The sequence below is a fragment of the Phoenix dactylifera genome, chromosome 13 (assembly GCF_051530095.1).
Source record: "Phoenix dactylifera cultivar Ajwa chromosome 13, Ajwa_hap1_PhDact_Kaust_v1.1, whole genome shotgun sequence".
Taxonomy (NCBI): domain Eukaryota; kingdom Viridiplantae; phylum Streptophyta; class Magnoliopsida; order Arecales; family Arecaceae; genus Phoenix; species Phoenix dactylifera.
Genome location: NC_143202.1, coordinates 4015681 through 4039081, shown reverse-complemented (window position 1 = coordinate 4039081; position 23401 = coordinate 4015681). Strand labels below are relative to the sequence as shown.

The 23401-nt window shown below is 39.2% G+C and overlaps 2 protein-coding genes across 3 annotated transcripts; one reads left to right on the top strand and one right to left on the bottom strand.

Annotated features, from left to right (window-relative positions):
* Window positions 1-4716: 4716 nt before the first annotated feature.
* On the top strand, window positions 4717-12267 carry LOC103710621 (uncharacterized). 2 transcript variants are annotated; one of them, XM_008796437.5, is made up of 6 exons: window positions 4717-4968; window positions 11050-11148; window positions 11245-11353; window positions 11626-11697; window positions 11830-11835; window positions 11933-12267. In XM_008796437.5, the coding sequence occupies exons 1-6, from the start codon at window positions 4784-4786 to the stop codon at window positions 12050-12052; spliced, it is 591 nt and encodes a 196-aa protein (XP_008794659.1). In that variant the 5' UTR covers window positions 4717-4783; the 3' UTR covers window positions 12053-12267. The 2 variants fall into 2 exon arrangements, with proteins under 2 accessions (XP_008794659.1, XP_088565816.1); XM_088709690.2 differs by lacking the exon at window positions 11830-11835 and having other exon boundaries at window positions 4718-4968.
* A 4418-nt stretch (window positions 12268-16685) lies between these two features.
* GILP (GSH-induced LITAF domain protein) lies at window positions 16686-23182 on the bottom strand. The gene is made up of 3 exons (XM_008796438.6): window positions 22700-23182; window positions 17036-17162; window positions 16686-16941 (listed from the first exon to the last, which is right to left on the bottom strand). The coding sequence occupies exons 1-3, from the start codon at window positions 23023-23025 to the stop codon at window positions 16858-16860; spliced, it is 537 nt and encodes a 178-aa protein (XP_008794660.4). The 5' UTR covers window positions 23026-23182; the 3' UTR covers window positions 16686-16857.
* Between the last annotated feature and the right edge of the window lie 219 nt (window positions 23183-23401).

Here is a 23401-nt window from a genome sequence, read left to right as displayed (position 1 = left end):
GAATTCCTCACACTCCCCTGGTAGGAAAACGGAAATCCTACACGACTAGGGTTTCTAGTGGGTACTGCGGTCCCACCGATTTACATGCCACCTCACCTAACAGTTATTGGTGACACATAGATTGATGAATATACAACTCTTGTACAATGCTTCTCAAGCATGTTGCAGTGTAACTTGGTCTCTAAGCCATAAAGACCTCACCTAACAGTTATTGGTCCCATTTCTTAGTTAAGTCAGACCCACCGTATAACCGTAGGAATAAAGTCGTCATTGGGTCCTCACCTAACAGTTATTAGTGCCCAACCCCACCTTTATCCTACAACATCTCATGTCTATAGAGAGGTCCAGCCCCCCGATGCAACTTGACCACTGTATCCAGTCGAGACAAATCAACATCAGAAAGGCCTTAGCAGCTCTACTACAGTGGAAGACCTATTGACTTAATATTGGTTAATCAGGTCTTAGTGTTTGCAACTTGAGCTCTTCATAAGAGGTAATCGAACAATTGGCCAGGTAAGCAGGTGGGAGGCTCCCCTTACTCAGAGAGTAAGGTCCTAATTAAGTAACCACCTTTCATGCTTTCCTAGACACCAATTAGATCAATTAATCTAATATGACTTGCTCATGTTGGTTCACTCTCGACTTGATTGAGGAGGTTTTAATTTAGGTCTCAATTGGGTTTGTTACATCACATGTAAACCTATCTACCCCTCTTTCATTCACATCACATGCAAACGGCACATCACAGGCAGTTATAATCGCAGCATCAAAATAAAGCTAAACTTTAAATAGGTGATGATCATGGATTCTAATTAGGTCGTATTACAAGCACATGCACGTCAATCGATCAATTGGTCTTCAACTCTTGAATTGGTTCTAAGCCTCCTTGATTCGATCCTTGATCAACTCTTGATCCAATCGCCATCAACCGCTTAGACCCCTGTTCATCTCATGCCTTGTCTTCAACTTGATCGTTGACGTACATCACATCACAAAAATACAACCAGATATAAAATAAAAATAATAATAAATTACATCTTCTTTTAGGAGGCACGCAGGCCTCTCAAAACATCAAATAAGATGCATGCAAGTATCTGAAAAATTACATGACATTGCAGATCACATCGCAGGTCTTTACATTTAATACCAAAAGGGTTTGAATCCTATGATCATCACCACATGCAGCAATTATAATTTTCAGATCTGAAAACTAACTGATTATCTCATGACATAGGTTGCTGATCATGCTAATCATGATTCCAATCTTTATAATCTCATTAACAATGCAATTAGAATTATCATCTTATCACATAAAAATCAGCATGCAAAAATCAGCACCCTAGAAAAAATCTGCATGCAGAAAATTTTCAGCATGCATAATCTTTCAATTTTCAGATCTAATAAGCCTATTAATAATTAATCCTTACCTTAATCTACGAAGCCTAGGCTCTGATACCAATTGTCAGGATCAAGCGCTACCATTACACCAAAACCCGCAGGTGTTAATGAAGGCGCAACTTTATTTTCTTAAACTAGCGCAAGGGCCCATAGCGCCACGAGTCGACTCGGCCCTCCAGGCCTTTGCCAACGTTGACTCGGCCCCTCAGGCCTCCGCCAACACTGACATCATAAAAAGATATTAATTCATATTATTTATTTCTTTATCTCTCTCCTTTATTTAAGGGTAAAAAGTTAAATTTATAAATTAGAAAAGAAAAAGAAATTTGATAATTGCTGTCACAGATATTCATAGTTTCCTTCCCACATGAAAGTCAATACAACATATTGGCATGGCTTCTATACTTGGAAGTTGAGGCCTCAATCACTGTGGTTAGGCCAAAAGATCGAATGAAAATTCTATGGAGGGATTCCTTAATTTATCATAGAGGAAGCCCTTTATTCCTCACCTTGTTATCTATCATGCCTTGACTTGAAGGCACAGGCTTAGCATATAATAGATGACTGCACATTCGGTAGGATTTTATCCTACAAGATATGTCAGGCCTACCCTCTATTTTCATTAACATATTCCACATGAATATGGACCAGATAGTGGTTGAAGCATCTACACTTCTAACAAAATATTTAAACAATAAAATCAAATAACATCCATATAAAATAGACCAAGATAGTCATGAAAGTTTTTAAAATTTCTTACATCACATCTCTTCCAAAGCATTTATTAAATCAAAATAGAAAAGGTTAAACCTAATCCATTAATTCTTAGCATAATATTCTTCATCCGAGTTACTCCTAGTATCTAAAGAAATATAAAAGAAATGATGGCAGGTTAATAGCTCAACAAGTAACTTATATCTCTAGTTAGATGAAGCATAGTAAATGCAAGAAATGTCATTCTTCATAATGTATGATTTTTGGATGTAAATGAAAGTAATTTTTCCAAACACTAGGTATAATTTTCACAAAAGCATGTACACTAACATAATTTTCAAAAATTTTAATGCATCCGAGCAAAAAATCCTTTCTTTTTAATAAATTTTCAATTTAAGGTATTTGAAAAAGAAATCCACTCGCTTAGCCTTTGAGATCAAGACCACGATCAACCTCATGATAAAGCCCAAAAGAGACTAGCTCCTGAATACAAAATATGTTGACAATTAATATGTGGCAACAATCAGTCCTAATTAGCTAAGTTTGAAAGAAAATTAGCTCCGAATAATGCAACAATATGCTAGCAAACAATATATACTAGCAATCAGTCCCCACTGACTAGGCTCGAAAGAAAACTAGTTGCTAAACACATTTGGCCAATGATCAGCCCCATTGGCTAGGCTTGAACCAGAGTCATACTAGAGAGAAAACATAACATCCATTCTAACTCAATTATCAGTCATATCACTAATCCAAAAAATTCATGGGTTTTACAAACAACGTTTAATGATCTGTTTCATACAACATAATCATGTTATCAACACATCTTTCGTTGTAACATAATTTAGTATCATACTTCATTGGGTAGATACGGATGGCACAGACACCTAGTAGGGTCCTGTATGTATGCAGGCATGCCATTAGCATGGAATAGCTAGAAAGAAGGAAAGGGATAGTGCTGGTAGCATAAGTCCTGATACCTTGACCTTCAAAAAATTTTACCACTGTAATACTGCCTACCTGGAAGAGACGGTAGAGTGTAGCTGGGGCTACAATAGAGTTGAACTAGGTAACTGAAAGAAGAAAATTTAAAAAATAAATACAATGATAAATGAAAGGTCAAGATAAAAATAAAGATTTGTTGTTTGATTGGCAAAAGTGTTCGCTACCTCAGATTACTTCCTCTTATGTATACAATATGATAAATGATACATAACTGCCCATCTTCAGCAATAGTGACCCACTTCTGGCCTCCACTACTTTCATAGTTTTGGTAATTGGTGCTAACTATCCTCCACTATCCATATTGTGGTAACTACTAGATCTTGTATTATCTGTCAAACCGAATAGGGCTCCCATATAATGATGATCGATTGGCCTCAACCATTTCACCCAGCCATACTCTTTACTTAGCTTATGAAGTGACATCTACTAAGCCACCTGCATGCTAACTTGGTCAGCTCTCATTTCTGGTGTTTGATACTTCAGTCTCAATTGTCACTACAATATTCGCTTGAAGCTCTATTATCATTGTCTTGGCTTAGCCTTTCCATGTAGCTGAATATACACGTCTCTCAAGTGTCATCATAAGCTAAGATATGATGTACACTATACCTATGTAAAATATTTTATACTTGATCCATCACTTTAAAATTTATTTTTATGAAGAGCATATATAATATTTATGTCAAACATAAATATAAATATGCATAAATAATTATCATAATTTTTATTTCAAATAATTAGGTTACTTTCTAAATTCATATATTATCTTTTTTTAAAAGTAAAACATATGGAAAGTATGATAAAAATATTGGAGGTGGGGTGCTTACTGATTCCAATCGATATGGTACAGATATTTCACTTATTGAAAAGATTATATAAGATTTAAAACAATTAAAACAAATTATTAGGCTTTCTGAAGGTATGATAAGGTCTTTTTCTCACTATCTACAGAAAGTCCCACTAAGTTGCAAGATTTTCTTTATGGTTCCATAACCTAAGATTCTTCCAAAACAAAAAGGATGATCCTAGATTTGTACACTGATGACTCTACCTTTGGAGGATAAGGTCCAAGTTTAAGTATACACCACTAGGACTGGCCTAGCATCGAAGGATCTCGTTCATCCCCAGATCTAAATATTTATCTAAAGCTCTGATGCTATAAAATAGAATCACGGAAGGGGAAAAAATTCGTGATTATCTTGAATACGGAGGTTGATCTCAATGTCATGCATCCCTCAAAGTTCAAGAGTCTTGGCTTCCACCTGACTAGAAAAAAAATGGGGGTTAGAATTTATATTGAGTTGAAGGGTGAAGGATCAAGCTCAGCTAAGGGGAGAAAGATTCAATATAGGGTCAATCATGGGAAAGATGAGGGTCAAAAGTTCCGGTCCGCAGCTGTGGTGGTGATGGTTGGACCAGGCCGGGTTCACTCAGCCGTTCGATCCTACGTGCTTCTAGTTCCGATTGCATCGCGCGTTGCAGAAACTTTTAGTGGGTCCGGTCGATACCAGCCAATTAGCTCTTCCTGTGGAGAACTTTTTTCGTGGGCGTTGCAAACGGGGTGACCCAAATTCTTATTACCTCTCCCGTATCGTTTCTCGCCCGGCTCCTTAATAAAATTCCACGGCCTCTTCCAGATCCGAGTGAAGCTCCGCGAACCCTAGCCATGGCGAACTCGAGATTAGGGTTTCTTCTCTCCTTTCTTCTCTCCTCTATTCTCATCGCTTCTCCGGCGCTCGCGAGCTCCGACGCGCCCTTCATGGTGGCCCACAAGAAGGTCAGCCTCTCCCGTCTCAAGACCGGCGTGGAGCGGGTATCTGTCACGATCGACCTCTACAACGAAGGATCCGCGTAAGAGTCCCGAGAATCCTGAGCTCTTCGGTTTTCGTTCTCTCATCTGGTTTCGTTTTTCTTGTGGTGATGATCTGGGTTATCTTTAAATCTGATCGGGTTCGAAGCGTGTCGTCTCGAAATCCGATCTGTTTATGAGTGAGCTGTATCGTTGTTTGGATTCATGACTGTTGCATCTCTGTTGTTTCTTTTGATGTCGAATAATTTGGGTGCTGATGCCTTTGGATACATGAAATATTTATATGGGATTGAATTTTTTTTATTATAACAGCAGTAATTAGTTCATGCACCTGGTTTTCTCTTTAAACATCATCTGTCCCTGTTTATAACTGCAAGCTGATAGCAAATTTCTGATTAAAGGTTGAGGAAAATGATAGTCGGTGGCAATTTCTGAATGCTTGTTACATGATGTTGATAGAAATAATTGAACCTAGCTTCTGTTTGTGCTTTTATAAGAGTCAAATGAGAAATGAAATTCAGGTCTCTTCCAGTTCACAGTCTAGTTACTTTTATGTGTCTTGTTATGTTCTTGATGAATTTCCTTACCTAAAGGAAGATTATTAGTTGTTAAATCCTATTTCTTGTTTCATACATTTTCCATGTTATGGTAAATTAAAGCGGCAACTTTTGCTGGTTAAAACAAATATGGTTGCTTCAGAGAATCTTGACTTCAATCTTAGAGGATCTCTTTATCATTTCGTATTCCTGTCAGATACTTGGTATAAAGTAAGTTAGTGTATATCCTGTCGGGCTTTTCACTACTTTCCAATCTTAACTTTTTGCAGTTTGTTTGTCATGTATGCAGAATAGGAACTCTTTAGTTTGTTCAGTTGTTTAATTCTGGGATAATTGAGTCATCTTAGGAAGTCTCAGGAATGATTGAGTTTGCATATTTTCTTCAAGTCTTTGATGGTCCAGGATTTAAGTTGTCACAGATCAAATTTAGAGGTCTATAAAATTGAAGTTAGTAAATTGATCTAGTTTGAGTTGGATACTTGGATTGCCTTGGTGGATGTTGTGTAAGGTCAGGACAGCCACAAAAAAGGGTGTAGTTTAAAATTTGAACTCAATATGTGGACTTCAGGTATATGTTTAGGGATATGGGTTTTCTTTTTTCTTGATTTTTGTCATCTTCTTTTTCTTAAATAATTTGTTTTCTCTTCATATTGATTGCAAAAGGACCATCAGAATCTATCCTTTAAGTATAGACAGTCATCTTCTTCCTTTATTTAGATACTTGCTCATTGGTCCTCAATAATTTGTTTTCTTAAATAACTTGTTTTCTCTCTAGCTATCCTTTGAGTATGAGACATACCCTGGGTACAACAAATGCCTAAACATATACTAGATGGAATAGTGTCATTGTATATCTGGCTGAAGCTCGCTTTTTCAAATTGGTGCAATCTATGGTTGGAACGCATTTGTCCCTGTATGCATTACATATGTATTTGTGTACTTAAGTCTACTAAATTGAAAGAAACCAGGGTCAGGGAATTGTCGATTTAGATTCAGGAATCAAGGCCTTCCAAAGAACGGGAGGATATAGAGAGGCTTTTCTGAAATTGGGAACTAACCAGAATTTTGGCGAAGAATGATGAAATATGGTTAATAGGATTGGAGGAGTATGGGCCTTTTGGAAAGTGTAGTTAGAGACTTCTATGAGTACTGCATGTAAGTCTGAAATTTCATGCCCACCTCCTCATAGTAGAATCTATTGTCTAATTGAGTTCAATAATAATCAATTTGATTACATTTATAAAAGGATCCTCAACAAATCTCATGCCCCATCTCTAATTGCAAAAAGACATGCCTAATCAATTATTTTTATTAAAATAATTTTATTCTTAATTTAGTAAGAATGACTATATTTCCTTCATGACAAGGTTGATGTGGTATTCTATTTATTAGAATGTGATTGCAATCCTAGCTATGAGAAAGCTATGGCCTCTATAATAAAAAATGACATCAGATTTATATCCCTGTTGACAAAAATAATACTACTTCAGTACTGTAGAGTAGCTGACAAGTTGGCTACTCCCTCTCTCTCTCTCTCTCTCTCTCTCTCTCTGTGTGCGCGCGCGCGCGCGCGCGCGGGTGTATGCGTGTGTGTCTATGTCTTGATATTGTCTATTGTCTATGTCTTGATATTGTCTATAGGAAGAAACAAAAAGGATTACATATCATTTTATTATCCACAATCTTGAAGTACATAGAAACTGTCACTCTATAATGACTAATGTCCTTTAAATGTTATGTTATTTAGATTTTACTATCGTGCCTTGCATATGCCCCTCCTACTTTTTCTTTGTTTTATACATATTCGCCATATACCTAAATTGCCTGCCTTACTTGTTGAGTACTTATATTTTTTTCTTCCCTTCCTTTTGGTTCATTTATCACATTATCCTCTGCTGTTTTTGTTTATGGTGCCTGTGCCTGTCCTTGAAAATCAAGGCAAGATGTGAGGTGTAAACATTTTGGGCTCTTCCTGGGTGACATCTGCTTTATTTTTTCCATTAACACTCTGCGCTGATGATAGGGTTATGCATGTACTGGAACTCTGCATTTTAGTGTTTGGCATACTGATCTGTTTCAGCCCCATTTGCATATATAAATTCTGGTAATAAGATGTAAATTTGTTATACATAGCTCATATTAACTCTTAAGAGATCTTGCTATTATGTTTTTATTGTGAATGAAATTTCCCTAGGGAAATTATTCAGGTTCTTTATTGATCTTCATGAATTTCTGGAAAGAAAAATTCTGTTGCATCATAAAAAATATGGAGAAAAGGTGAAGATATGGTATATAATCCAAGAATATATTTCAAGATCTAACAAAAATATGTAAATTTTTAAGTCAAGATATCTGGTATAAAATATCCGTAAAAATATAAACAAATGTACATCTTGTATTATTCTTTGGTTTTAATCATTTCTTCCCAAATTATTAGGCATTGCTTGAAAAGATGGAAAGGATGTGTCTGTCCTGGTTGACAAAAGTGGATTTTTCTATCAAAGAAAGGATTGGCTTGGAGTACGCTTAGCCCTTTTTTCTCCAGCCACTTTTTTCCAGCCATGGGCCGACAGCCTCTCTCTTCTCTGTCCTCAAGCACCACCTTCCCTAAAGCTGCCTTTTCTCTAACCCTTCCCTTCCCTTAAAAGCCGAAACGGAGACTGAACGAGCTGCTTCGGAAAGTCATATGGGTCTTTTGGCTCGCAATAAAGCTAGGGTCCTGATCGAGCAAGCAGTTTCTCCTCAACAAATAAGGGCTTGGGCCAACAAAATCCTACCTAATGGAGAGATAGTTGGAATAGACCGACTTGATGTAATGGATGGCACTTGATTAATTAATAGGGCACGAGAGGATACTACCTTTATTCATTCATTTATTCACCTCCGCCCAGCCAGCATAGAAGCCTAGCAATGGAACGCTAGCCGCCAAGCAATGGAATCGAATTGGGTTTCTGGCGGGCTCAGACCCCCTAGCACCCTCCACCCGAAACGCCTTAAGCGCGAAAAGCTGCGGAAGCAGCGAAAGAATACAAGAAAGAAACCATATCACCAGACATTTCGCCTCTTTCGCCGTCAAAGTGCCTATGGTACCAGTTCATATTTGGTTACCCGAAGGCTTCCGGCTTATGGTACAAAGGAAGGAGCTAGACCGGGACTTTTCCCTGACTGGCCTGATTGGACCGCTCTGCCTACTGGGCCTGACCGTCTGTCTGCGGATGGTTTGCTGTGGAGAACTTCTTTCGAAGTGGAAAGCCATGCTATTATTACTTATTATTCGTATTCAATATGGGAAGGCATAGTCTTCCTTTTTTTACTAGGCCTTCTGCCGCTCTTTCTTCGGCCTAGGGTGAAAGGGCACCCAGGCCAATACAACTCCGAATAAAGACCGGACTCTGCCCGACCACTTTATACCAAGTGGGATCATAGAGATCTGCATGATTGAGAAACTCATCGGAAAGAAGACGTTTTCTCTTAACTGCATGTTATTTGATTAATCGTATGCCCGTTCTAAGTGGTAAATCTCCTATTTAAGTGTTGAAACCCATCCCATCCCGTTCAACGCCCTGTATACTCTTGTCCTGTTGGGTAGAAAGGACACGGGGAGCCGCCGCTCTAAGACTCACGTATCTACAACTACATCCCCGAGCGGCAGTCAAACGGAGGCGTGAATGCAAGGAACCCATCCCATTTTTCATTAAAGTAATGGTCTACGACTCCGCAGCTTGCTTAGGATATAAAGAGTACTGGAAGGGAACTTTCTCCTTAATCCGTCGGTTGGCTGCTTAAAACCTTGATACGCTCTGAGGTTCATTCCATTGATACGGGTAAGGTTCAGAAGAGGTGGGGAAGGAAAAGGTAGGTTTAGAGCCAGCTAGCCAAATTCTTATTAAAGCCTTCTCTACCATAGAATTCGGCCTTCGGGGTCAACCCAGCGGCTTCTATGAGGAAGGCGGCGCAAAGGAGGCTCGAGTTCAGTTTCCTGAGCTCGTTGCTGCCGTCTCCGCGGGCGCCGTGCGAGGTGCAGTTCCCGATCGAGTTGCAGATGATCTACGGCAAACCGAGCACCCAAAAGAGTTGTTCACTAAGATGTCCTACTGCTCCTACTTCTAGTGAGACCGGTCCCAGAGGCATCTCGAAAGAAAATATCTATTTTCTGAATTTGACGTTGAGATTGATGGCTGAGCAGATAGAGCAAGTGAGACTGAGAACACGGTAGGCGGTAATGTTGTCGAAGCGCCGGGGGGAGTCTGACAAGTCTTGGCTCATCATTGCATCTTGCTGTCGTCCTAGGCCTCCCCTCTCGAGAGCAGGATGCCGGCCGAGATGGAGCTGGGAGCCAACCTATACTTTCCTTGGGTTTGCCTTGCCCCAACATCTAAACTTGGCAGAACCATAATTCGCAGCGGAAGGTTCGGACCACTCATCAGAGACTCCGCAGCTTGCTTAGGATATAAAGAGTACTGGGCAGCCGCCCCGGTTTGTCCATCGAGCCAGTAGCACGCTTGCAAAGGGTTGAAAGCGGACAGATGCCATCGAATTGTATGTGAAATAGTTCTCTCTCCCAGATCCGCATCGGGACGCGGATGATCCCTCAGGGAATCTGGCTATCGTCGAAACAGATAACTCAAGCTAGACAGAAAGGTGCAAAAGTCCGAGAGGGAGAGAATCAGTCGAATCTTGATCGATCCTGGCTCTTCAGTCAAGACCTCAAGACGTGATCCTCAATAAGTTGATCCCTCAGAAAGAGGGTTTATTAACGGTCCAGTTTCTGCGGGCGCCCAGGTCCAGAGGAGTTAATTCACTATTAAAGAGTGGCTTCTAGGATATCGGGAAAAAATTTGAGGAAAAGAGTTGGTTCATCCTGGGCACCTTGAGTTTGTCCATCGAGCCAGTAGCACGCTTGCAAAGGAATGGGCGCCACTATCCCAGCCCGGATCCAGCCAGGTTCTATTGGAAATTGTACGACGAACCTTCTTGTTCCAGGCGTACGACCCTGAGACGTGACGGTGTCACTTTTCCGGCCCTATAATTATTTTCAAAAAAACTAGGAACAGAGAAAAAGAAGGTTCCAACTATCTCTCCATTAGGTAGGAAGAATATGTTTGGATATAGCTATCACAAAGAACAGCTTCACGCTTGAATCATCAGATGTGCTTATTTAGGAAATAACCCAAACATTGGTAAATATTCACTTGGTGGTGAATGTGCCATGCTAATAACTTCCACTTAATTGGAAAACAACTGGGGCATAGTTTTTCTTTTTTTAATGGAGACAGAAACTAGTAATAATGTAAGGCATATATGAATGAACCTTTCTAGTGTTGGACAATAATATAGGTCCTGCATGCTAGTTGATGTGCCATATTTGGAAGTAAAGTAGTTTGAAGCAAACTAGAATAGTATAATTTGTCTAGAATTCATTTGTTCGAGACCAACTGAACCACCTCAGCTGATGTATGCACAAATCATATTCCTTGTTTTATGTCACTAGATAGAATATCATTTGCAGTTTGCCTTTCTTATATTAATATCGAGAAACCATTGCTTATTTGGCAACACTTGCAGGACTGCTTATGATGTGATCCTTAACGATGATGGTTGGTCTCAAGATATGTTTGAACTTGTCTCTGGCAGCACATCAAAGACATGGGAAAGGCTTGATGCGTGAGTCAACTACAACTTTTACCACCTTGTTTATCATCAAGCCTATAATTTCTGTTTTTGTATTTCTCAAAGAAAATCAATATCTGTTGCTTTCAGTGGTTCCACTGCTTCTCACTCATTTGTTTTGGAGTCTAAAGTCAAGGGCATGTTCCAAGGTTCTCCTGCTGTCATAAAATTTCGTGTAACCACAAAGGCTGCATTGCAGGTTTATTTCTGATCCTCTAGTTTTAAAGCATCTTCTGGATATTCGAGGCGTTATGTTTGAGTTCATCTTCAAATTTCAAAATTAGATTCCAATTGAAAGATTGAAGAACCATTAGGCATGATCCAAGTTAGTTGGTTTTGCTTTTTAAGCATCTGCCAGAGAAATTAGAGTCCATCCCATTTGCTAACGCTAGGTTGCGTGCTTGATTTGTTTGTATTATTGTGTTCATTGGCTTGAAGTCATGATTTAATCTAGCTCATTGCCTGTTTTAGGAGGCCTATTCTACCCCGATTCTGCCATTGGACATTCTTGCTGACAGGCCTCCTGAAAAGAAATTTGAATGGGTGAGTTAGCCACATGCCATTATTATAGAATTTTTATATTATTCTTTCCTGTAATTTCTGATGTTTGATTGCAACTTCTATGCGCACACATTCTTCTCAAAACTGGCATGATATGCAACCAAACTTCTTCAGGCAAAGGTAAGCATCCTGCTAGTGCAATAATTTTATAGTTGTGTACCCAGAGCTCTGCATTATTCGTCTTGCAGATGTAACTAAAAATCGCATCTGTATACAGAGACTGGTGGCAAAATATGGATCACTTGTATCAGTTCTGTCGTTGGTGTCAGTGTTCATCTATTTGGTTGCAACCCCATCAAAATCCAGTGCTGCAAAAGCGAGCAAGAAGAGACGCTGATCCAAAAATTATGGTCTTTTTGGCCAGTTTTGTTTAGAGTTGCCTTTAGAAACTGGAATTTGCAGTCTGAGATAAGATTTTTCATATACTTAAAATGTTGTCTAATTGCTAGGACCAGTGGGAAATTGCAGTATCACTGTTCACGTACTTCAGTTGTAGATTACCAATTTAATTTAAAGAATGGAGTGCTTTTAACTCCAATAAGTTTTGAGCTCCGAAGTTAAATACAGCAAGCTTTTCATCCGATTGCTTACCATACAAGGGAAGAGCTGATCCCTTGAAACGAAAATTGGTTCAGCCCATGTAGCAGAATGATGGACTTCTTATAACCTGAAGAAAAAGCTTGTATCAGAAGTAAAATTAGGTCATTCAACTTTTTCTATGCTCTCCTCTCGGTAAGTTGAGCTCGATGCCATTTCCATTCATTGTCCATTGGATGCGCAATGGTAAAAAAGTTGTTCTTAATATTAGCTTGAGGTACCACTGAAAGCAATGTATGCAGGACACGGACTTTGAGTTCGGTTTATTCTTTTATTGTCCCCATCTTTCTACTTGAGAAATTTGGCTGCCCAGAGTTGTCACCGCTTAAACTATCAGGGAAATATAGTGTTTTGATTTCTTGTGAACAATTCAGATTAGATATATGCTAGGACTTTTCTTTTGGACGGCAACAGCTATGAGAGCTGGCAGCTGCACATTCTTTTTCATTACATGCATATCTAAGTAGATATATTCAACACAAAGACTATGAGAATGGAGTCTCATTTAAGATCCAAATATGTAGATGTCCACAGACTGGCAAGCAAGACAGGTAGGTGAAGACATGTTAGAGGTGGAAGTGATGAATATTTTTGCATCATGATACCAAAGGTGTCGAACAAGATGCACATCTGACATACAAATCTCTACTCTCTTTTATGCTTGTTACCTTGACTGATCCTATAAAGATACAGAGTAGGTTTGTCAAGGATCAGATGTCCCATGTTGCGACTTGTATCAAGTTTAGGTCTTACAGCACTTTCCATTAGGAGGTAATACCCAAAAAAGTAGAAGGAAAGATGCTAATGAATGACAAGCTTACAGAAGGGTAATCTCTGTTCTAAATTACACCTTGTTAGGCTGGCTTGAGAGCTCTTCATTAGGCTAGTTCATTAACATTTAATGGAAAGAAGCAAGTCAAAACATACTGGAAGTTAATTTAGATAATATAAGGCCATGGCAGTTTATCAGTTGAGCATGATGGAGGATTGGCTTGCGAGGCTTTTTGTTTCGGTCATTGAGCTTGCTCAGCATTAGTATCCTTCAAGAGTAAATGGATAATAATAGGGTATATTTTGTATGCAATGGACAATTTGAGAGAGATCGGGGCGCAATAAGGCTGCTTATGTTGAGATGAATTTTCTTCTTAGGGTAGATTTGCCGTTGTTATGTTAATTTGATTAGGTGTGATCCAGTTTTCCTAGAGTGTAGCGAAAAATGAGACATTGTAAGTCATTATACATGCATGTTTGTTTCTATAGAGGGTCATAGAATTTTAGTTTAAACAATACAAGAATAGTTTATTTTTTTCTGTAGGAGAAAAAAAAGAAGATATTGTCCATGCTTCATGGCACACCATGACACCATCAAACCTAAAAGTAAAGAATAAAAAGTAATTTCAGAAGAATGACGATTAATTCATTCATAGATGACCAATGAAAACAAAGCTCCCAAGAAGCCAAGCAGCCAGAAGTTTCGAAATAGAATTTAATGGCAGAAAAATTCATGAATCAGCATTTAGCAAGATTCAGGATGTATCTTGGAAGCTTAGAAAAATTTGTAATGGATTCACAAAAATCCGAACTGTACAGGCTGCCAAAAGTATGAATGGTCAAATGGATTGATCGAACCTTGTCAGCAGGAGGAATAAAAGGAACTTAAAACTGGCATACTAAAACCAAAATAATGAAAGAAATGATTGGAATCCAGACCGGAAACAATAGAAGAATGAATTATCATGAAAACTTGCATGAAGACATTTCCCAAAAGGTGCCAGAATTCATTGCAAACCCATCAAAGCCACAATCTCTTCCCCTACATTTGACGTCCTCATTTCTTCTTTGTCAATACCTTTATGTTCATATGAAGCAATATGTTTTCAAATTTAGAACATGAGGTGAAACTCAACTGATAAGCTCAATGCCAATCATGTTTTGACTGCCGAAAAACAATGACAATCAATGCAAGCAAATAAGTCTAGAGTGGCATATAACGTGACATTTGATCTCCATATTCTTTTTGAAAAGAAAAATGGGACATATTTTATCAAAATTTCATTTCAAAGAGAGTGAAATGAAATGAAAAACTACAGGATGTATAAAATTAGGGACCCAAAGATCTAAATATACTAACAGAACCATATAGTATCAAACAAAGAAACAGTTCATATCAGTGAACAGAACCAAAAAAAAGAGAAGTAGAAAAAGAGATCACTGCTTTTAACGAACAAAGACACAGAGGTTCTCCGAGACAACGTAATCCTGGATAAACAAGAAATTTCCAACATTAGAAAGAAGATAAGCCAATAGAGTCGTACCTAATGCTGCAAAGCTACAGAGATATTGGGCAGAAACGGGATGCAACAGTTTACATTTCCTCACCAAAAAGATATCCAAGTTCCTTCAGGAAAGAAGATTCTTCAAAGCCAACACATGAAGGATATCTTACACCTTGTAAGATGATCGAGAGGGTGGTTCTACTAAGACTTGAAATATATCCAGCTAGTTTCTGAAGACGTAAATATTGGGGTAGGCAATGGTTACCAAGATAAACAAGGATCCTTATCTGCAGCTCCTACCGGTCCCGTTCTACGGGCTAAAAGAAACAAATCTCTCCAGGGCTTGGTGTAACAACCTAGGATCTCACCTAAAATGGCTAGCCAGAAGTTATTATTTAGGTTTCTTGATCATGTATAAGTACTCAAGATCTATCCAGCGAATAATCGATGTGGGACTAAACACATGCCCGCACGGATCCTCACATACTCCCTCCATTCAAGCCCTAACGTCCTCGTCAGGCTAACAGTTCAAATCTATTCAAATCTAATCACAAACACCACGGTTGGCCCGTGGTTAGCCCCAATGGATCCGCGCTGCAGTGTTTCCTAGTCCACATAGGTTATGGGCCGGATTCGCTCTGATACCATTTGTAACAACCCAAAACCTTACCCAAAATAGCTAGCCGGAAGGTATTATTTGGATTCTTTGATCCTGTATAAGGATCCAAGGTCTATCCAGCAAATAACCGATGTGGGACTAAACACACGCCCGCATAGATTCTCACATACTCCTCCAGTTCAAGTCCTGACGTTCTTGTCAGGCTAAGGGTTCAAATCCATTCAAATCGACTTACAAACACCACGATCGGCCCGTGGCCAGCTCTAATAGATTCGTGCTGCAGTGTTTTCTAATCCACATAGGCTATAGGCTAGGTCGGCTCTGATACTATTTGTAACAACCCAGAATCTCACCCAAAATAGCTAGCCGAAAGTTATTATTTGGATTTCTTGATTCTGTATAAGTACCCAAAATCTACCCAGCGAATAACCGATGTGGAACTAAACACACGACCGCACGAGTCCTCACACTTGGAACATCTACCTCTTAAAGAGAAGAAAAAGAGAGTGCTGGTCAAAGGAATGGTGCAATAGATGAAGAAACAAATATATTGTGGAGACCGGATGCTCCCTGCTCGGACAAGGGGTCTAGAAGGGCGTATCGCTTGCTGGTAGTCTCGGTGGTACTAGGTGTGACGTATTCATACATGGCATTCATGCCGGAGCACAAATGGGTAATCGAGCCGGCCCACGGATGGGGAGAGTATGAGTAAAACCGGCTGGGGTGCCCAACACACGGTCATTTCTATCCGCATCGAACATTCTCCTGATGGGGTGGGGCCCGGTGGGGGCTGCTACGCGGGTGTGGGCTTGTTCCTTCCTCCCCCCTTTCCCTTTTTATTTACCAAAAAAAGAGAAAAAAAAAGAAACAAATATATTTAAGAGCGTAAATACTCCGTGCTTGGTCCTTCAAAACCACTGGAATGGTCTACAAGTAGGATTCCTGGTTTAGCAGATGGAACTCGCACTCTAAGAGGCACCATCTAGATATATATATGCAGCACATAAAAGGGTGCATGTCCGCCTCCATTTGCATAGATATTTTCTATAATGGAAACTAGTTACGATTTTTGCCATTTCGATACCGAATCCCGTACTAGCCTCACACTAACATTGTATCAATATGGTACGGTATGAAATTTTCTTCACATATTGAATGTCGATACGCTACTAGTACCAAATATCGATACCGAATTAGTATCATACAGTATGTTTCATACCAAATACTGATACCAAAGTGGCATGGTACGATATGTCCCGTACTGTCCAATACGGCGAACCATGATATAAACCTAAATGACCCGGTCAAAAGAGCCAGATAGTTCCTACATTTCTCAGATGGCATCCTTGCCTACCACCTAATCAGCTTAAAACAATTTCTGCTTAGTGTTTCTTTACCGGATACCTCGTACATGGAGAACTCCTAAATTACAATACCCACAATCAGAACTGGCTGCAATAGCCAAATCAAACGCAGTATTATAAATGAAGTCGTGGACCAATCCACTAAATTATTCCGTGAATATCACAAAATGTCATCAAAAGCACCATAACACAAGTATAACCCTTCACTTGAAACATGTGGACTTTTTGTTATCGTCTAATAGCTCGCTCATTTACAGCTCCAAAGAAAAGCTTCATGAATTCAGACTTATGCAGGCACAGCAAAACTCTTCTCGGTCCAGCGGGCTGCATCCACAACAAGACATGGGTCTGATTTCTCGAATTCACCAACCTGTGACACTTTTAAGACTGTAAGTTGCAAAACAGATAACGGCAAGGGTCAAAACAAAGGAAACAATGGTGAAAATAGGAGAAATTGTTTTAACCTTTTGTCCACAGTTAGGGCAGTAATGATATTTGTGCCAAAGGCAGTCCAAGGAGGGGCAAAGGAAGCAGACTCCCAGCATAAATGGCATCATGCAACCCACAACAGCGGCCAGACTTGGTTTCGATCTGCACCACGGTAAACAAATGTCATTAAACTAAATTTCATTCAGAATAACTACCTTGCTAGTGCATTAGAATCAAGGAGATGCCATTAATGAATAAATGCACTTTTGTGTTGTTTAGAAATCTAAATAACATAATGGTTGACCACATAATACCCATCCTTGTAAGTTATCAGAACATCAATAGAACTCTCCAGTCACAACCCAGAAGCAATGACGAGCACTTAAGTACGGAGTGAGGGAAAAAAAGAAAGTAATGCAGAATTTAGGGAAAAAAGAAAAATTCTAAGACTTAAGTGCCCTTGAACTATGATTTTTCACTTAAGCGAGAATCATTTATCCGACAGATACGCAACGGAGGGAATAAAGAAAAGCAAAGACTGCTCAACCAACCTAAACTCGAGTAAAAATCAAATATAGCACCATAGTGGCTTGTTTTCCATCAGATCACTCATTGTGCCACTTGCCACACTAAGAATATGCAGATAATTTTTGAGACATTATAAATCCAAATTCTCTTAAATAAGTGAGTAATGTGCAATAGATCTGAATACTCAATCTAGTTTAACAAAAAAGTTCAAATATTTATCAAAATCTCATAATATGGACATGGACATGAAATGGTGCTATGGGTACAGGTCCAAATAGAATGTTGTACAGCTAATCTACAAACATGTATATTATTATGTAGTGTGTAAAAGCTTAAATTAATGTGCCAAATGATTTTAGAGAGATATCTAGGAAAGGGGTAAAAATGCTGAGAACCATAACACTATTTAAAAATACCTATTAGCTTTCTTAAAGGGAGCATGGCATCGTTAACATTATTATAATCATGCTCTACAACACGAGATCACTAGCATTGGCTCCAACCATGGTCTGCCCAACCATGCCAAACTAGCCAGTGTGAGACGTACCGAATTGGATTGGTCGGGGACTAGCATGGTTCGTACTATTAAAACGATTCGACCCCCCCTCTCCTCGCAACTTATTTCATGCTCTCCCACCCCTTCGTGCCTCGATTTTATGCCCCCTCCCTCGCAACTTGATTCCCCCCCCCGCCCCCAAAAAAAAAACTCGCTCGCGAACAATGCCCCGCCCCCCTCCACCCCCCACCAAACTGCCTGCATTATGTTAATGTGTGTTTGTGTGTGTGTGTTGTTGGGGGGAGGGGGGTCGTCAAGTTAAGGTTAGGGTTTTCCTTGCCCTCCTCTTTCCTTCCTCCTTTCATCTCCCTCTCTCCCTCCCTCTTCGGCTCACCCTAGGTCAGTACACCTTGGAATGACACGGTACAAACCTGTACCATGCCGAACTGGTCGCCGGCTGATACCACCTCTAATACGAGTTCGACGAATCTTGGCTCCAACTGATAATCAAAAATAATAAAATAAAATAAAAAAATGCCTCTGCAGCAGCATCAATCCACTGCTAGTTATGTTTGTGGATATTATTTCTCCTTGACTAGTCAAAACCTCAATCTGCAAGTGTGGTTCCATCTTTAATGCCAACATTGATCAAAGTAAGATGCATCAAGGTTCGGTATGTATATTTTTTTACTGCCAATTCTCCAACCAATGTTACTGTCTACAGCTTAGAGTCAGAAAGGCCTGCCATTAAACCTGGTACAAGTGAAAGAGAGAAGACAAGGCTTCATATATAAAGCACTAACGAAAAGCCAAAAATTCAGATTGATCCAAAGGTGAGTGTTTTTTTAGCGACATAGAGAGTCTCAAGCAGGACTCAAATACCACTAGTTCGAATATAAAATTAGACTATAACAATTAAGACATTAGAATCCATCAAATCATGGACCAAAAACAACAAGACAGGTGGTAGTACAATAACATCATAATGCATCAGACAAACAGATCATGATGTAGAGAGAAAATCAACAAAACTTCAAAGATGCGATTATTCTAGAAAAAGTACAATTCATGCATAAGATCCTAAGCCCCACCAGCACCCCCCCCCCCCCCCCCCCAATGCCCCACCCCAGTTGCTAAACCAGAAGCATTTCGCAAGGTGTAAACACCAATGTCATTATTCACTGCCAAATATTCCACAACTTTGTCTTTGCTACTCCTATCATTATTTGATTTAGTGCAAGGTTCAATTAGCTGCACTTAAAAGAGCTCACACAATAACCTAGCTAAAAGTGGTCAGCAATTTTTAGGTTTCTCAAGGGGAAAAGAGTTTAATGTCCTATTCCCAAAGATATCTGGCTAAGCTGTTCTGCTTAATGCGCTATAGAAAATGAAAAATGTCAAATGGAAGACCCATTGTGATTGTCATTCCCTTTGTTAATTTGTGGGATATGTCCAAAATAAAGGTAAAACCCTATAAGTAGAAATTGAAACAAAAAAAATGAAAAATTTGTAAAATAGGTTACAATCACCATAAACCCTTAAAATCAAGTCCTAGGTGGATATGGACCACAAAAGCACCAACCATTATTGAGTTGGTTGGTCGGAGCTCCAACCAACCTAATATTGAGTTCGATCACCCCAACCAACCATAAATGGTAGAGGTTCTCCCATGCTTCTGCATAAGTGGGACAAACACCTCTCCATCACTTTGATGTGATTGTCAGTGGAATTGCATCTATTGTCAAATGTCCATTCCTTCATGTAATTCAACTATATGAAAATATGTTTTTAACTTGTCACACATTAAAATATTAACAAGCCAATCTACCAGTCTATAAAACATAACATATACTGCAATAGCTAGGCATGACACATCAGAGTACAGCCGGGACATGTGTATCAGTCATTTCTGGTCCATATCAGCCCATATCTCTTCTCATTGATTTATGCCAGTTTGATATAAACCACCTTACTATGAAAACCCTTTGTTTCCTTTTTCCTTCCATTTGACATTGATTTGACCTCTTTTGAAATGTAATTGTCCCCCTCAAGGGCCTTGTACCGGTGCCCCCTTGTTACTATGTTTGTACGCCAGGTACGGAGGCCGGTTCAGCATACCAAGTGTCAGTACACCCTTCATACCACGTACGGTAGCAAACCTATATAGTCTTCCCCATACTGTCCGGTTTAGTACGGTATGGCACACAAGGATCCCCTTAAAGATTTTGAAGGCTCAATCTAGTGATAATATGTTCATGACACAAATTATTGTTCTACATCAAATCAAAGTATAGAAATCTTAGAAAGGATAAATCAAGCCAGTAGTAGAAAATGGATCGTTATTAAAGTAAATTTGTTCATTTCTTAATGTATATCTTGATCGAGGTAAGCCTATATAGGTGACTCACAAAGTCACCTAATCCATCATTTAATGTTTATGTCGAAATTCCAGAAAAATTTGTATTTCTGACATGTGTTTTAGTGTAGATTAAATGTGCCACAACAACTGCCTTGCTAACAAAGCATAGTATTAATTTATTTGAAGGTATTTTATGCAAAGTAACCATATATGCATTCATGAATAGGCATTTAAGTTATTGAATGTCTAATTAGCAGATCATTAAAGCATCCAAACACATACGCAGGGATCTCATTTTAAATCTTTCCCCTTAAGGTATCTTAGAAAATCCACTATATCGAAATACTAACAAAATAAATGTATAGGAATGTCAACAAGAATAAGAATAGATAGATTAACAAGTTGGAATGTACAGTATACTTTTTCACCATGTTATTATCTTATGATGTATTATTTATTTATTAAGCAGTTTATTGACTACTAAATATTACTCATTTTCATATATATACATCCCCCAACAGATTGTAAGTTCATAGAAAGTTTCCCATTAAATTCCCTCTCTTTTTTTAGTTTTAAAGTGCTTTTTAATATTTTTTTATACCATGCTGCCAATTGGTTGCACACCCCAAGCGAATAGCATTTTTTGTAATATCATGAATTTCAATTGCATTTTTGTCTCTAGTGCCTAATCATTATTGTTTAATCTCAAGATGTATGGCAAAAATCATGTTCAGATGATATATTAAAGCGCATAACCTATTAGAAATGCTTTAGTAACACAAAATCACAAATAAAAATGTTGATGAACAACTTCCCTACAGCTAAGTCCTACAGCTTTAGAGTACCAATTGAAAAGAAGAATTAGAAGAGTTATACACAAACTGCATTCCCTTTTTATGTAAGGTCATAATGTCATGGTAGCACTGCTTATCTGTTATAATCAGTAAGCCTATAGTATCAAACATTTTAACTTCCTTTTATTTACAATTCCCAAACACGATCCCTTAATACTGAATTATGCAATGTTATATTTTATAGATTACTTGACAATCTATGTTTCTCCAAGCAAAATACGTCAACAAATGTAAGATGAAGCTACAAGTAGGATGGATCCAGATTGCAGAGGACTCTTTGATAAGCATACCTAACGCTTGCAAGCCTGTGCACTAGACTGGTTAACAAAGCTTGCAAGGACTAACAAAAGAGAAATTCACCAAAGTAATAATACAATTTAAGAAGTTCATGATACAAGATTTGACAAAACCATAAATGCTATAACTTTAAGGTTGGTCTTCGCTATAAGGAAGAAGTGTCAAGAAGCAGGAGATGCCAGAGTGGATACAGAAAAAAGTAGAAGATTTTTGTTATAAAAATCTCCAAATTGGAGTGTCATGTAGACAGATATCCTCTTTACAAAAGCTAAGTTTTATTTTCTATTTTTCTTCTTTCCTGGTCTGGTGGCTTGATAGTGACAAAGAATTCACATAAAAGAATCACCAGTAGATGTTATGCATCTTGTTAATCAAAGATATGCTAGTGGATTTTTTTTATCAATAGCCTATTACTGATACATACCTACTAAGTTAGAAAAATCTCATTAGTTATTCAAACCTCTTTTAACCATCTATAGAGCAAGCATCAATTGACATCAGACAAAATCTAAAATTATTGCTACAATAATAAGATAAATCAATTTCTCTGACACATTTGAAATCAAACCATGGTACCTATAGTAATATAGTAATCAAGTAGATGTAGATCACACGTTTCTCAGACAATACCACATATGTTTATCATGATATTATCACCATTAAGCGCGAGGTACTCCAAAATCAAATCCCTTACCTATATATGAGAACAGGAGCACAATCTCCCTTCAAAAACAAAACCTTTCGCCTTCACACCCACAATTAACACCACATCCCCAACCAAACCATTCAAAAACCTAAATCCCGACAACCCGTCCAATTTTCCCCTAAATAATATTCCAATTAATTGAAAACTCCAACTCATATCCCATAATCCCAGTCATTCTTTCCCAAGAATAAACCTCAATCAATAAATCAATCAATTGATTGATTGACTAAAAATCTATTTTTTCCCAATTTCTTCGGCTGACCGACCACAAGCAGCAGTACCAATTCTTCATCCATCCCTCAAGATAAAGACAAATTCAACAAACGATTCGAACTTTTCGATGAGAGAGAAACAAATCAAAACCGGAATGATAAAAAAAAAAAAGCCTAATCAGTAGAAATCAAGAACCAAAACATCGAATCAGAAAACAAAGCCAATGGCAGGTGAAAGGCGACATACTTGATGGTGGAGAGGCCGGACGAGCCGCAGTAGACGCACTGGAAGGGGGCGGGGGTATCCCGAAACATGGTCTGCTGCAGAGGGATCCCCGTGGGGTCTCCGTAGATGGCGTTCGGGGGGATCATCCCAGCCTGGTAGGGGTTCTGCATCACGTAGAACGCCTGCGCCTGCTGCGGCTGCGCCGCCGCGTACCCATACGGCATCCCCTGCTGCTGCGGCGGCGCCGCCGCGTACCCGTACGGTGCCCCCTGCTGCTGCGGCGCCGAGGCCGCGTACCCGTACGGAACCCCCAACGCCGGCTCCCCTCCTGCTCCCTTCGTCGCCATGACCGCTCCCTCTCTCTCTCTCTCGATCGGTGAGATTTCGGAGGCCGGAGAAGGGCGATTGGAAAAAATTTTATAGAAGAAGTAAGCGCGTACGGCGAACCGGGACGGAGTTCCCCGTATCGGAGAAGTAGAGGGGCGGGCGAGCGTTGTATTTGGTCGGCTACAGCGCACAGTTGCAAGGGAAAACTTAAAAGCTAGCAGATATGGAAGAAAAGTGGACTTTGCGATACGTGAGGGAAGATAAAGGTACTGATGCGAATTCTAAAGTAAAGGTGTGGCGTAGATGAATGGGTGCAGCGTTTTGATTCGTGCGATGGAGTGGCTAGTTTTAACTTATACTGGGTTTTGCGGCAAGGTCAGCAAGCCCAGACAATGT